This window comes from Asparagus officinalis, chromosome 1, assembly GCF_001876935.1.
Source record: "Asparagus officinalis chromosome 1, Aspof.V1, whole genome shotgun sequence".
Classification (NCBI taxonomy): domain Eukaryota; kingdom Viridiplantae; phylum Streptophyta; class Magnoliopsida; order Asparagales; family Asparagaceae; genus Asparagus; species Asparagus officinalis.
The window spans coordinates 17966919-17983024 of record NC_033794.1 but is presented as its reverse complement, the minus strand read 5'-3'; the positions used below and the strand labels follow the sequence as shown (position 1 = coordinate 17983024).

General features: G+C 39.7%; 1 protein-coding gene across 1 annotated transcript; it reads right to left on the bottom strand.

Moving 5' to 3' along the window:
- On the bottom strand, positions 6041-13085 carry LOC109820046 (probable prolyl 4-hydroxylase 3). Its single transcript, XM_020386106.1, has 8 exons — positions 12673-13085; positions 12502-12583; positions 10782-10879; positions 10601-10698; positions 8215-8344; positions 7912-8099; positions 7653-7738; positions 6041-6346 (listed from the first exon to the last, which is right to left on the bottom strand). The coding sequence occupies exons 1-7, from the start codon at positions 12873-12875 to the stop codon at positions 7665-7667; spliced, it is 873 nt and encodes a 290-aa protein (XP_020241695.1). The 5' UTR covers positions 12876-13085; the 3' UTR covers positions 6041-6346; positions 7653-7664.

Sequence of the window (16106 nt, the reverse complement as noted above, 5' to 3'; positions counted from 1 at the left end):
CCGGCTAAGGATTGCGACCTTCGCCATTTGTTCCTCTATTGTCGGTGGTATCGAGGTGCCAGCGCGAACCCTGAGGGCTTCCGGTTTCAAAGTTTTTGTTTGGCAGAGCGCGGGCATCGCCCGAGGGCAGCTCTCCGCACTTCAAGGCGAAAGGGTCGCCAGAATGTAGAGGAATGGTTCGAGGATATCCCTGAAGAGGAGGCCGAGGATCTTTACGCTGGCTCGGGAGACTTCGGGGAATTCGCGGCTCGTGGTCCGTCCGCTCATCCTCAATCGGATCCTACCAACGTGTCGGGAGGATCTGATGAGTTAGCTCAGGTAGGTGAACGCCTGGAGTAGGCCCGGGGAGCAATTGCTGGGCGACTGGGGATGCTGCTCCTGACTCCTAGCAGCTTTCTTCTTTCCAAGCGACAACGTGAGGCTACGGCCGACAGTTCCGGGGTAGGGGTGGTCAAGAAGGCCCGTCATGAGGAGGTGGTTGAGGCTATCGGAGTGGCGAGAGGCCGGGATAACGCAGCGAGAGGCCGGGATGACGCAACCTCCGTGCCAATTCCCGGGGTGACTACTCCTACGGCCAGTGGCGTTACGCCCGCTTCGCTTACTGCCTCGGGGACGGTTCCGGTAATTTCGGAGGTTGTTCTCTTGTCGTCTGCTGTGGAGCAGCAGATGGTGGTCTCAACGACTTCCCCATTGTGCCGAGAGGTAGTCCTTAATACCGTATCCTCGGGTGCAGGGTCGAGTTAGCATTATCTGATGTTTGCATTGACTCAATGTAGGTACGGTTGAGGGGGCGATCCTCATTCCTTCCGATGAAGACGGGGGGACAGGAGACGAGGCAAAGCTTGGTGACTCAGGTAAGAGCATGTTCGAACATCGTTGATCGATTCCTACTGAACTATCTATGGGGTTCTTTTCAGAAGTTAACCTCCCCTTCCTGTATTTACAGTTGCTCCGGTCTCGGATGCCGCTGGAAAAGAGTATTCCCCTGTTTGGGCTGACCAGTCGGCTGAAGAGGGCAGCGAAACCGACAGCGAAGACGATGATTCGATCCATGAGATGATGTCGAGCGACGAGGGACCATCCGACTCTGTAGGGGAGACTCACGGTCCCGAAGAAGCATCGGTCGAGATAGGGTCGCCGGTCCAGGGGGCTTCCACCCAAGGGGAAGCATCTACCCGTGCGGTGGTTAATCCTTCGCCTCCCATCTTGACGACCGTTGAGGTCGCGCTCGAATCCGTGGTCGAGACCCCGACGAGGTCGTTTCGTGCTCTAGCCTCAGGGGTGTCTGTTACTATTCCCACTGCTGTGGCTATTAGTGCTTCGGCCCCGGCTTTGGTGACGACATCGGAGGTCGACGAGGCCACCCTCTCTCCCTTGGCTCTTTCGCGCAAAAAGTTGGTGGATCGAACCATTGCCAGCCTCCAAGACACCCTTGCAGACAGCATCAGGCTCGCGGTGGAGGAAAGCTGCCCCTTTGAGGAGTTCAAGGAGGCCCTTGAATATCATATGGGCTTCTTAATCAGGATTCTGGGTCCATCCGCCGTCAATCTGTACTTCAAACGTTTGGAGGAGGCAGAGCAGGTTATTAGGCAGCTGCTTGCCCTTTGTACTACGAGTTCCGAGATCCTCCATCTCGTGTCCGGCGAGGTCCAGATAGCATTGGAGGAGCGCGATCGCAGACTGGAGGAGACAATGTCGTTGGAGGCGAGGCTGACGCAAGAGCTGGAGCGTGCTACGGCTGAGAGCGAGCGGATGAGCTTGGTGCGCCAAGAGGCCGATTCTCGTACTTCCCGCCTATCTTCGGAGATAGCGGGGACCAAACAAATGATTGCTAATGCGCATGCCTTATTGGCTACCCAGGAGAAGGCTCGTGAACAGGTGATCGGGGAATTAGAAGCACTCGAGTATCGACAGCACCTGGTTGTTGATACTATCGAGGAGAAGGACCGAGCCCTCAAGGCGGCGAGGCACACCGTCCAAGACTTGCTTTCACGCTCTGAAGAGGATATTCGTTGAGAGATCTTGAGGAGGCTCGAGTTCAAGCGCGCTGAAGAGATTCGCGAGTTGGAGTCACGGCTGAGAAATTTTTAATATGTTTCGGTTATGTCATTGTATTCGGACCTCTCTTAATGAATGGAATCGTGTTTTCATCTCAGTCATTGCTCCTTTTATTCTGTGTGTGTGTATTTTGTCGCTGGTTACAGCGGACGTTGTCAAATCAACCGTCGGTTGATTCGTATCGGGTGATTCCTGGCCACGGGCAAGTCCCCGCTGTAGGCAAAATTCAGCCTTAAGCGGAATTACGAACAGTTTAAGCTTCGCTTGAATCCCAATAGGGTCAATCTTTAGGCGAACTTGAAAGTGGCTCGAACCTCAAACATGATTAAATCTTAGTTAGGCAGATCAGCATAGCGCACGGGTCTGAGCCTTCGGGCGAACCCCATATGTGCGAGTTCGCTTGACGAATTTAATTCGTAGGCGGGCCTTGTTTTTTTGGTGGGCCACACGTCTATCAATTAAGACGACGTGGGCACGTTTTTTCCCGTTAAAGGCGACATAGTGGGGGTTCCCCGTTCTTCGCACCCGACCTGAACCGTTGGCCAGATATCATGTTGGAAACTGACACATCTCGACCGTTCGCGTGAGATCTGGTATCCCTTCGCCTTATCCGTGACTGTTCGATTCGAACGGTCCAATCGAACGACGGGCATTCACCCATGCCATGTATTTAATGCCCTCCCCCTCTGCATTAAGAGATGCCATGGCTTCCAGTTGTCTTTTCAAAAGAGACGCGCTTCCTTTTTGCTGTGCTTGTGATGGCACCAAAGGTGAAGAGGACCACTTCAAAGAAGGGCAAGAGTGTTTTCTCCTCTTCCGCCGTCGAAGCTGCCACCGCCGAAGGTATTTCGGCGTCTAGGCCCTCGTTCGGTTCGATTATAGGTCTATGAGTAAGGTGATATCCCCCGCTCTTAACCCTCTCTTTTTCTCTTTTTTTGTTGTTGTTGTGCCATCGTGCAGTTCGGGAAGGAGTGCCCTTCACCGGAGAGCGGGGGACTGAGCCCATACTCGTTTCCGATGACGAGTCCGAGGGAGCCGCGGCTTCTCCCTCTTCGCAACCTGTTCCCCCGCCTGGAGCGGAGTCTTGCCTTGAGGTTCCTCCTATTGTAGCGCTTGCTCAGGGTCAAGAGCCCGTTCCCACAGGCTCTCTGTATCTACAGGCTCGTATCGAAGAATTTAAAAATGCCGCGAAGCAGGTGATTTCCCTCGTCAACCTTGGCCTTGGGGTCTATGCTGACTTCAAACAGTCCCTCCTGGATCGCATGGTCGATCTCAGGAGGTTGGGTGAACCTCGTCTCGCCGCCCGTTGCATGTAGTGGCTTCTCTATCTGGAGTCGCGTCTGACACACCTGGAGACCCTGCTGTAAGGAGGTCCTGCGGCTGACGTGGAGCGCTTCTTATCTCAAGTTCGGCGTCGGGAGGCATGGGAACAGGAGGTTCGCTCCAGGGAAAAGCTCCGAACAGCGAAGAACAAAACCCGAACGGCGAGAAATTGCACTGCAGAAAACTGTAATTTTGTGCCGACTTCGCACGCACTTTCCGATCACCTCCAATCTCTATTTCCGCCGATTTCTTCTTTGGTGAGTAGCCCTACATGTTGCCTATCACCTCCAATTTGTATCACGCTCTAACTCATTCTCTATCTCTCTCGGTAACGTCCGAAACATCGCTCGACGGCAGCAGCGAGCAGAAAACAGCAGCGCCGTGCCGACTTCGCGCGCGTTTTGCGACCACCTCCGATCTCCGTTTTCACCATCGTCTTCGCCGGTGTGTAGCCCTTTATATTGTCTATCACACGGTATCTTCCTTTCACTTGGGCTCATTTTCTACCTCTCGTTATATCGCTTCGAATATTGTTAGTTATAACTTGCCCCAACTTGCTAGAACTAACATAGTGCGGGCTAGAACTAGCATGGTGCGGGCTAGAACTAAGAAGGTGTGGGTTAGAACTAACTTGAGGGCCCAAGAGCCTAGAACTAAAATGAATTAGAGCTAGAACTAGCTAGAACTAACATAGTGCGGGCTAGAACTAGCATGGAGAATCTACTCCGACCAACTCATTGCCAAATAAACGCAATCGAATGGAGAATCTACTCCGACCAATTCATTGCCCAAGAGCCCAAGTCCAAAAGAGAGGAATTCAAAGGTTTAGATGCAAGCTTAAATAATGTTTTGATTAATTACCATCAGAATCAACATCACTTTGTTCTCCTGAATATTGAAAAAGCCAAAAAACATTTGTTATCGTGAAAGTTGATGCTGGGCACGATCGACATGTGATGCAATATATGTTAGTCTAAGTTGTTGAAGACCTGTAGCTTCTTCTTGGCAAGCATCCGGGTTGATGGCATCCCGACAGCGTTGATGGCGAACTCGAGGGCAAGGCAGTTAGCGACAGTGGCGAACTTCGGCATAGTCAAGGGCGAGACGGGGAGCGGCAGTGAGCAACGACGACGAGGCAGGGCGGAGGAGAGGAGGGGAAGTGGTTGGGAACTCGAGGGCCCAACTCGCGAGCTAGGGCGCGGATCTGGAGCCCGACGTCGTCGTGAAGGGCGTAGTCGCGGGCAGGAATGATGCTTGAGAGCTTGAGAGCTTGAGAGAGAGAGGAGAGAGGAGATGAGAGAGAGAGAGGGGAGATGAGAGCCCGACGTCGTCGTGAAAGACATAGTCGCTGGCAGGAATGGAGCTTGAGAGCTTGAGAGAGAGAGAGCGGGAGAGAGAGAGAGAGAGAGAGAGAGAGAGAGAGAGAGAGATGGTTTGAGGGATTGAGGAGAGAGGATAAAGATAATTTGGGGATTTTAGCTTAGTTCGCATGTAATAATTGCTAAAAAGGAGCTACAGTACAAAGTGTCACACTTCAAGGGGCTGATCCACATGGGGGAAACTATGAGGGGCCTCGTCACATGAAGTTTCTACTTTTGGGGCCTGGACACATTTTATGCTACGGTTCTCCAAAATTAGGCATTTTTTATTTTTAAAATGTTATAAATTTAAAAATGGCTAAAAATTCAGGCGGGTGTGATTGTCCTCTCCTGTTTACTTTAATTTTTCCCTTTCCCATTTTTTATTCCTCCAAAACCTCCATTCTTCGCTCACTCATTAACGACTCTGAGGTGAATTGTAAGAATTTTTTTTAAATTGCAAAATTTTAGAGGATATTAACAAAATGTAAAGCTTCATGCCAAAAATATTCTCTTGAGATATCACTTATTAAATAGCGTCCATCTTTTTGCTCTTATTGTATCTTATTAGAAAACTCTTTTTTCCCTGCCAGATTAATAAAATAAAAAAAACTTTTAATCCAGTAAAAAAATTATATTCGGTGGCTTACTTAGTTTAGAGTCTTTTCACCATCGTCCAATAATTTTGAAAAAATAAATTCTGTAGAAAGTCCTTATGAATTCTCAAAAAAGGGAAAGTACAAAATTTTGAGATACAAAAACAAATCTTTTGATAATTAGAAAATGTGGTAATGGATAGTTGAATGGTGGTAACTAATCCTAAAAATCAGATTTTCTCTTTATTCCCTTATATAAATAGTAAATCAGAAAGAGAGAAATATATGAAAAATAATTACTAATTATGCCATCGGTACTCCAAAATTAGTTTTTAGAGTACCATAGGTGTTGGCTTTTTATATAGCTAATGATAAATAAACATAATTTTTTCATAAATTATCTACAATTCAGTCAAAATTATTGAATTTTGAGTCACCCATTTCCCGAAAGTGTAATTTGCACTATTCTTGTGTATCTCTTGATCATGCTCTTGTCATATTAGAATTTCCTATAATAACACCCTAACGTAAAAGAAAGTCATTCCCATTTCATTTTATACACTTAACATCACCTAAGAAAATAAATTAAAACTAAAAGAGCATATAGTTCGTATTTTCTTCAGGATTCTATATTGGATGATTCTTCATTCTAGATCATCAATCAAGTAGATACGGATAGTAACTACTAAGATCTTGAACACTAAGTGAACAACAGCCAGTAATAAAAGCTATAATTGAGTAACAGCCAAGTATTTTGAAAATAAAATCAAAATTCTAGAAATTTATTCAAACATATCTAAAAACTCTATACATTAAGCTACTTCCGAGGTACAGATATGGGGTCTCAATTACAGACTATAACTTAGCCAACTGTGGTCACAAAGAACCATACTTTATCGCATCCGGAAGAAGAAGATACATCATCATCCAGTAGGCAAAGAATAAGTTGCGCAGTCAAAGGGATTGTATGTTAAAATTTGGTATTAGACACATGCAACTGACCTTTCTAACCTGTAAATGAAAAAAAATAAAAAAGAAAAACAACAAGAAAAAATATTCGGTTATTTTCGGCAATCATGAATTAAAAAAAAGAGAGAGAGAAAAAATATTTGGTTATTTTCAGCAATGATGAATATGAAGGGGAAAAAAGTTTAAGGATAAAGTTTCAGAGGCTTAATTGCAACACCCTACAATTTCCCCTATTTTGCACTTATCTACCCTCACTTGTCTTTGGAGGCATTTAATTACCTCCAAAAGTTTAAAATTTTGCACTTAAATACCCTCAGCCATGCAAACCTGAGAACCAAGAACCCCACCCCAAAATTCTCATTCGACAGTGACACACTAGTTTTAGAAGTTTATAACCCTTAATTTTTTGTAAATTTACTGCAACAACTACCCTAATTCTATTTCAAAACTACCGTAGTTCTATTTTAAAATTGGATTTTGATAGTTTTAACAATACATTTAAGAAAAATTATCAGTTAAGATGCACTAAAATTAATACGTGAGTGTTGCATGAGAACTTTCATGGAGAAATTCTCGCGTTTGCATGATTGAGGATATTAAAAGTGCAGATTTTAAAACTTCAGGGTATATAAGTGATGCCAAAAACAAGTGGGTATATAACTGCAACGTAGGGAAATTAGAGGATATGTAAGTGCAATTAAGCCTTTCACAAAACCACTGTGAACTATGGGGGCTTTCGTTTTTCTAAACTTTGGGGATTTCAAAAGTTCATGGCAGTTTTCTCTAATATAAAAAGTTTATTAGTGCCAAACCACCCTAAGTTCATGGTAACTTCGTGAAATTTACCCAAAAAAGGACGTATGTGTCAATAAGAGGGTTGTTTTACAATTGAACACTTTAACACACCACTCTCTGTACGAGCTTTGTGCATTTCAGTATACAACTCCAAAATTTGGAGCGATGGTGTCATTCCTGCCAAATTAATAACACCCGGGCATTGTTGAAAATATACAAAAATGTCTTTGATGACATTTAGAACATGTAATTGATAAATTAATTGAGTGGTATTAAATAATTAATAAAGTAGCTCTCATCATTTTCTTTATATGTCATTTTACATACCAACATTGATAGGATGTTTAAAATTTACTTTGAGCGTACACTTGCATTAACCAGAAAATTTAGTCATGTTAAATCATAAATTACAGCAAGAGATGTATTCGACAAACGTAAATTAAAGCTCATTTGACTGTTGGTCCAAAATCATAACATCGATAATATGCAACAATGAACGAAACAAAACAAATCTAAATTTTCACATAAACTAGACAGGTGAAATTAAAAGTACCTCGGGGATAGTTTAAACTTTATATTCATTGACATGCATCCATTTGGTAGATGACCACTTATTCCCTCTAATCACAGGGCATCCACCTGCACAATTACAAGTGACGGGAATAAATAGCCATTTTATCTTTCCAATACAAACATAAAGCGTTGAAGAAAGTAGGTTTACATTATAATACACGATCACAACATTTAATGGAAAAGTAAGTTACCAAATAGCCATAGAAGTTTATTGGAAAGAAACAGAAGAGAAGACATACCATGCAAACTTAACGGATCTAGAGTAGCATCAGGTTTCATGCTCCAAAAGAGCAAGGCATCTCCCATTTTTGGCTTAACAGAAAGGCCTCTCTTTCCACACTCTGATAGCTCATTGTACCATGGCAAAGAGCTGCTGTTCACATTTGCAGAGGGAAATATAGTCTCACCGCCCTCTTCCACATCAGAACTGTACAAATAGCAACATATAATATAGCAAGGCAAATATCAGGTTTCAATGCGTAGTAGTAGAAAAATATAACCTTGAGTATGAAGCGAAGAAAAATAAGGGGTAACAGACATACAGGTACATGAGAACAGTAGCAATCCGCTGCCCCCCATTTTTAGTGTTGAACTCATCGAGAAAATAGTCATAATGAGGTTCATATTTCTGCCCAACTTCATAATGTAGAATCTGGAGCCCTTCCCCATGCTCTGTGGAACATGAAGTTGATTAAGACTACTGAAACCATGATAGATGGGGGGAATATGGTCACCTCTAGTAATCATATTGCGGGAGTAAAATATGAATATGGCACTAAAAAGAAAACAGATGTAACAGCAAAACAACATATTATTCTACTTCTTGCCCACTAGCCATAACCTTTTGAAGAAATCAAGTCTTTTGTATACTAATAAATAAATTTCTCCTTCACAGGATCCATGTTATGAAATATGGGAGTAAATATGAATATGGCACTAAAAGGAAAACAGATGTAAAAGCAAAACAACATATTATTCTACTTCTTGCCTACTAACCATAACCTTTGAAGGAATCAAGTCTTTTGTTTACTAATAAATAAATTTCTCCTTCATTGGAACCATGTTATGAAATATATGAGTAAGCAATATCCAAGTCAGTAGGAGGTTAAAATTATATGCACGCACAAAAGCCACTTATTTGGAATTTCATTATAGTTAAGCTAACTTTCAAATTCAGTTATTACAGGTTTCACACACTAACAAATAACAATAGACAAAACTAATCTCCTTCAGTGAAGGATTAATAAAGATGAGGGAAATTTAGGACTAGATATAGCTAAGTCCAACGGTAACCAATGCAGACCATGCAATTTGAATAGCCTTTCATAGTTTAACACTGACTCATTTTATGAATATTACCATTTAATCTCAAAACGCTCCTGCAGTCTACTCCAAATTCATTTCTTCACTTTACTTATTTCTTTGAATTTATGAATTTCATCCTCCTCAATCCATGTTGTGACAAATAAAATATCCTTAGTAAAGATGCCCATTCCTCGGGAATTATTGGCCATAAATGCTGAAACATATAATCATTCCTTCTTGAACTCTTTGGAAAGCAGCACTATTGTTAGGGTGGATGAGGCTTATAATAATGTCCCATTCTCCGGCGAATGGACTTATTAATTTGTTAAGGTTTCATGAATGTTTAGTTCCACTAGAAAGAGAGGTTGATTTGCTACTTCCCATATTTATTTTCTATGCAAGGAAGTTAACAAGTGCAGTTTCAGCAAAATTCTTTTATTCGTTCATCAGGGGCTTTGATCTACTTCATTTTTAAATAACTAGACAGCTGCCAAAAACCTTATACTCTAGCCTTGAAGGAATGGTTGATGGCCACGTTTAGGGAGGCTTGAGTTCCTTGAGACACTCAATGTAAATGTTTGTCTCAGTTACCCATGTAAATACCAGGACCAATTTGATACTTAGTTTGCCGTCAATGCAATGACAACATCAATTCCATGTTTGTCCAGTAACCAACATACTATTGACCAACCACCAAGAATCCGAATGACATAGTTAAGGGCATTCTTATCTCATTACAACAAAACAATCATTAAAACTCATGTACAGTTGTACATCTGCAAATCACTGAGGTGTGCAAACAATAGAAGGCAGATAGAAATTGGTTTTTTGACCATTTTGGACTAAGAAGTATCCCAATGAAAACAAGGGTCAGAACCCCAAATATTAGGCTTTCCTGTTGGTGCCACATTGTGGCCCAAGACAGAAAGTAAAAGGCAGATTAAATGCAGGTTTGACTAGTCATTAGTCATTACAACAAAACAATCATTAAAACTCATGTACAGTTGTACATCTGCAAATCACTGAGATATGCAAACAATAGAAGGCAGATAGAAATTGGCTTTTTGACCATTTTGGACTAAAGAAGTATCCCAATGAAAACAAGGGTCAGAACCCCAAATATTAGGCTTTCCTGTTGGTGCCACATTGTGGCCCAAGTCCAGAAAGTAAAAGACAGATTAAATGCAGGTTTGAATAGTCATGTGGCCTCCCCCTGTTTCATACGTCTTCAAATTTGTTGAGCTCATTTTGTTTTCCTTCTACAATTTGTGTGGCATCCACTAGGATATCAAAATCAATCGAAATTAATCCTTTAAACCATGCTAGCAAGACAATCATCAAGTAACCACTTAAGAAGGGTCTTGAACTAGGAAATATTGTCATCAAGTAACCATCTAAAGTTCACATGCAAAAACGACAATTACTCTACAATGTGGAAGAATTATATTTATCATCTGCTTCTTATGAAAAACATTTCAAAAAGAACTTAACACCTACAAGTCTACACCTAGTATTGCAAGATGCACATAGTGTTCTACAAAGGAAAGACCACAGTAGTAAATATTGGAATTTCACTAGTTACCAAAATAATGTATGTAGCAGGTGAAATCTTCTATTACGTACCTACAGGTATAAAGGTAAAATCAGCAATCCTTTTCTCAATTGCCTTGATTACTTTGTCCCGTCCTCTTTGGAGAAACGTGCCTGAGCTTGTCCGCACCCTGCATAGATGTCAATTACACACACTAAGAGACCATAAATTACATTAGAAAAGGTCAAGAAATAATGTAGCTGAAAAGCAAACCTGCTATCTTTACTCTTTCCAGTAGCACTATCCACAACGGTTGACTTCACCATATGAGGCTCAGCTAGTTTAATTAAATACTCGCATTCCTCCTTCGACTAATAAATTACAGAGCAGTTACAAACTCATTTCTTGCAAATTTCAACAATATTCTAAAAATTTGTAAGACTTCAATAACTTGCAGACTAGAAGAAAATATTATAACCCAACCATATCACCAGAATGGATATGAGTGGCGTCAACAGGTAAGAAGACTTTTGTTATAAAGGATGAAGATCAGGAAGAAAATAGAAAACCAATAAATCCAGTAGATAACTTTCTGATACCAATGGTCACACCAGATTTTCCCCATTTTGTTTTGACACTATACATTGGGTCATTGGTTTTTTCATCGGCTGATATTTTTTTTCATTTATTTGGACTTTGGAATTAACCTCAAAGTTGCAACTAGAATATAAAATGACTGAAACCTGGCATGCAATTCAATTTGCGTCAGAATAGGCCATGGAAGAATTATACGTAAGACTAGCCATGCAAGCATTCTATACATATCCCCATTACAGTCAATAATATCGCCGATATATCCTTTTATAAAGCTTGTTGTAAACTGATATGGTCTCAATATCCTTTACCGCTTTTTGGCAACTTTTCGGTGAGATATCCGTCATGACTGATTTATCAACCTATATGTCGGCCAATATTTCTCTTTATATGGCTCTTCGCAAGAACATACAATTTTTGTGCAGTATATCATGATTTTCGCAATATATCCAATAACATTTCAGCCTCAAAGAAATCAGCCAAACTGTTGCAATATAGATTTGCACTTTTATTTGCTTTAAATTTAAAAGAATGGCTCAGATTTATGGTTCAATTTAGTATGCTTATTTGTTAAGTATGTTTAGATTACGTTTTAGGATGTTACGTCACATATGCACACCATCCAGTATTTACTACATATCTCCAATATCCACAATCCGGTAGGCATGGATTTTGTTCATCCGATATTTTTCTGCTATCCCATATTTAAAAACTTGCATGTAATAACAAAAGCAAAACGCAAGGCATAAAGCTGAAATTAAATCAACCAATTATGTTAATTAGGAGGAAGCCTCACTAGGTCAATGTTAGCTGTTAAGCAAGTTGTCGGTGCAAGAGCATAACAGTTAAGTAAAAAGACTTTGCCCCTGACCCAATTTCATGTGTATTCTCATCTGGACAAGCATGTTCCCACTCTTAGTAGGTATTAATAACTGGAATAACGAAAATAAGTAGACTTTATGATTTATTGCCCGCTGAGATTATGCAAACCATAATTACCCCAGTTACTACAAAATGAAGGAAGGTCACAAAAGGTCGTGCTCTTTAAGATTTTGAGATGCAAAACAGAAGTGAAAAGTATAAGAACCTAAAGGTTTTAATTAAACCCTATGTGCTCCCTGGCCGAGCAAGGAAATGTTAATCATCACTAATCAGACTTATCACCAGTTCCTTCAAGGTTCAAGCCCATAATTTGCAATTGTCAGTAGCTAAGAAGAGACAAAGCAGCAAACTAACAATAAACCCATAAACAGTCCACTCTTTAGTTCCACGCAAACAACTAGAAACAAATTGATAAACTTACAAGTTTCAATTCACTGAGAAATCCAATTATTTTCAACAAATTCCCAAGCTTAAAAAAAATCCAAAAAAAATCTAAGAGCAACTTTAGAGCACAAACCAGAAAATTATGGTAAACGAAAGCTCTAGGCTCCCACGACAAGATCTCCGTCCACTGTTTCCCTCTCATTCCCATCCCATCCCTACAAAAACAACAAGAACATCAGCTTCCTTCCAAAAAAAACTCCCCAGATCAAGCTCTCAAACAATCAGATCCAACGAAAACTCTAACCTCTCGAACACGGACCGATCGTGTCGAATCTTTGCATGCTCTGCTCTCGGAGCGTTATCAGAGTTGATCGGCAACGAGACGATCCCGAGAGCAAGTAGCATCAAGAGAAACATCGACAAAGTTAGGAGACCAGTCAAGATTAGAGAGTAGGGATTCGATCTGCGACTCGAGAAAAGCCTAGGGTTTCGAGCGCCTCTCGCCATTGCAACAAGCTCTGAGTTCTGTCGAGATCTTAGATTTGATTCTGACTTTAAATTGAGCTTGAATCCGAGAGATTTTGGATTGGAAGGTCGCTGGTTTTTAATATTCTCTTCTCGAATCAGCGGCGAGAAGGGGAGAGGTTTTGGAGAGAAATTGATTTTTTTTTTGCTTTCTTTTTTGAAGAAATTTTGTGATTATTTTCTTGATCAGAGGCGTAGTTATATAGTAGGGGAATATGATACAGCTCTCATTAAATATCGAAATCCTATTTTTGTTTCCTAGTTTAATCCTGATAAAAGTAGGATTTCCAAATATGACACAATGACGGAGAAAATATTTGATATTTAGTTTTCAGTATACTCGATATTTGATATATCGATTTCTTGGAGTTTTTTCATATATGCCGTTCTAGTATTTTATATTACAAAAGACTTAAATCTTAATATTTACAAAATTACCCATCAATTCTCTCATATTATGCTCTTGTACCCCTCCCAGTCAATAGTTATAGTTTCCAAATGGGAAAAATGCTCCAAACGTATTGAAAATTATTGAATTTTTTTATATTGCTCTAGTTAGAAAACAACATTATTAAATTAAGGGGTAGAAAAATTCAATAAGACAGAATTAGAGAGTAATTTTATAAATATCAAAATTTGAGAAATAAATTTGTGAATATTAAATGTTTGAGAGGTATATATAACCCCCCCCCCTCCCTTTTTCTTTTATTTTCCAAGCGAGTAGATGCTTCACATGCGTCAGTAGGGGTTCATTGGGTCCGGATACATATGACATATCCATATCCGCTTACCCATCTCGGATACGGAGATACCTTGATAAAATTGGATACGATTATAGATATACCCATCTCGGATACGGAGATACGTTGATAAAATTGGATACGATTATAGATATACACGTGGATATATAAAGCGGATATGCATGCGGATACAAAACAAATATGAAAAAACTAGATACTATTGAGAAAAACATAGTTCATGTGATACAAAAGAGTTCGTTAATATGTTCATTATAACTGAAAAGTTAAGATTAGACATCTTGATCATCAAAATTAACTATAAATCCATAATCTAAGAATCAAAACTATTCTAAGAGAATGACTAAATTGTATTCGGATATTTCAGATACGGATATAGACATTTCACTATAAAATCATATCCATAACCATATCTTATAGATATGATTACGGATATGGTGACGAATATTTTCTAGACACAGATACATGGTTAAGCACCCCTATGCGTTAGCCCTAACAGTGGCAGCATGTTGCTCGCATTTTCTCAAATTGGACCTTGTTGAATTATTTAATTGCAAAGCTAGCTTTGACTTCAAACCTCTCGTCTATCCGCTCGGACTCGGGCCGCGTGAGCTGGTATTTCACCAACTCCATTGGACGGGACGAAGCGCGAAACATGGGGGGGGGGGGGGGGCATTAATGGGCGTATTAAATTAAAAACTTTTGGAAATTTTAGTGCATCCCACTTCATATAGGGGCTGTTTGGTTGTATGTTTTTACCATGTAAAAGAATGGAAAGTGTAAAAGAGTGGGTCCCAATGTCAGCTTTTATCACTTTACATTGTTTGTTTAAATTCTCTTTTACATGAAAAGCTTACACCTTTTGATGAGGTGCCACCGAAAGCAAAATCACCAAAATTAGGAGTGATTTTGGTGGAAAGCTGACACAATGCTATAAATGTGTCCAAAAAAATAATAAAAAAGTCAAAATCTTGTAGAAAGTGGTGAGGTGGATAACCACTTTCTATTTTTTGTCATAAATACTCTAGTTTACATTATGCTATCCAAACAATGTAATATTATTATTTTAGGATTCACAAAGATTCCTAACCAAACAATGTAAACACTTGAATGGAAAGTGGTGAGGATTTGAATTAGGGGCTGTTTGGTTCGCTAAAAAAACATGGAAAGTAAAGAAAAGGAAACATATTTCCCATAATTGGATGTTTTCTTGTGTTTGGTTCACTTCTTAAAAGTAAAAAAGAGATAAGTTGAGATGAGTTGTCACAATATTATTGGATGATGTGAGTGATTTTTAAAACTAAGAAAATAGATGAGATGAGATGAGTTGTCATTATCTTATTGGATGATGTGACCCACACTTAAGGAAATCGATTTCCTAGCTTTTTTGGAGGAAATTGGTGAAAATGAAATGTTAATGAGATAGGATGAGTTGTCACCATATTATTGGATGATGTGAGTGGTTTTTAAAGATGGTAGTAGATGAGATGAGATGAGTTGGATGAGTTGATTGATGTGACCCATTTCTTGTGTTTAGTTTATTTTTAAAAATAAGAAATAAGATGAGTTGTCACCATATTATTGGTTGATGTGGGAGATTTCTAAGGGTAGAAAATGATGGAAACCAAATTTTATTGATTTCCATGCTTTTCTTTCCTTTTCTTGGTTTTTAGGAAACGAACCAAACAGCCCCTTACCGAAAATAGCAAAGATATCATCATTCCAATCATAATTACTTATTGCTTAATAATTAAATTTGTAATAAAAAATAGCGAACATTGACTTAATCCCTAGAGCGGGTGAAGTTGAGGTTAGACTAGGGACCAATTCTTCTAGTTGTCAATATTTATGAAAAATATATACATGAATCCTTTCGTTGACAAATGCCGCTCAATATTATGAAATATGAGGAACATACGCATGGTACATATTAAAAAAAGAAAAAGAAAATCCTCAAAGAAAAGAAAAGAAAAGAAGGTTTCTTAAGCAAAAATAAAATCTTGAGTATGTTTCTTAGTCTCTAGTTGTTACATCAAAACTATGAAATTGTGCTGAGGTTAAAATAAATACTTTTGAAACTCTTTCATATAAAACTAAAAAAATAAATGGTTGTAATAAAATAGTGGTCTTTCAATTACTTATTACTTTTTGGATAGGGAAGAAGTCCAAATTCGATTTACAGATAGGAGACTAGCAAAAGAAAGTATAGGGTAAAACAAGCACGTTATTTTGAAGTAAAATAGCTGAAGTTAAGAGGGGCAATTAGAAAAAAGAAACAGACTAATATAGGTTTCTTATCAAGATATCATGTTGCTCTGAGTTAGTCGTGTCCTCCTGCATTGGATGATGTTGTCATACTAGGGGGAAGCTACCGTGCAATCAGATTATGTAAAATATACAAATCTTTGAGTTTATTTCGTAAAATATTCTCATTTTGTTAAATACAAAAATAGAA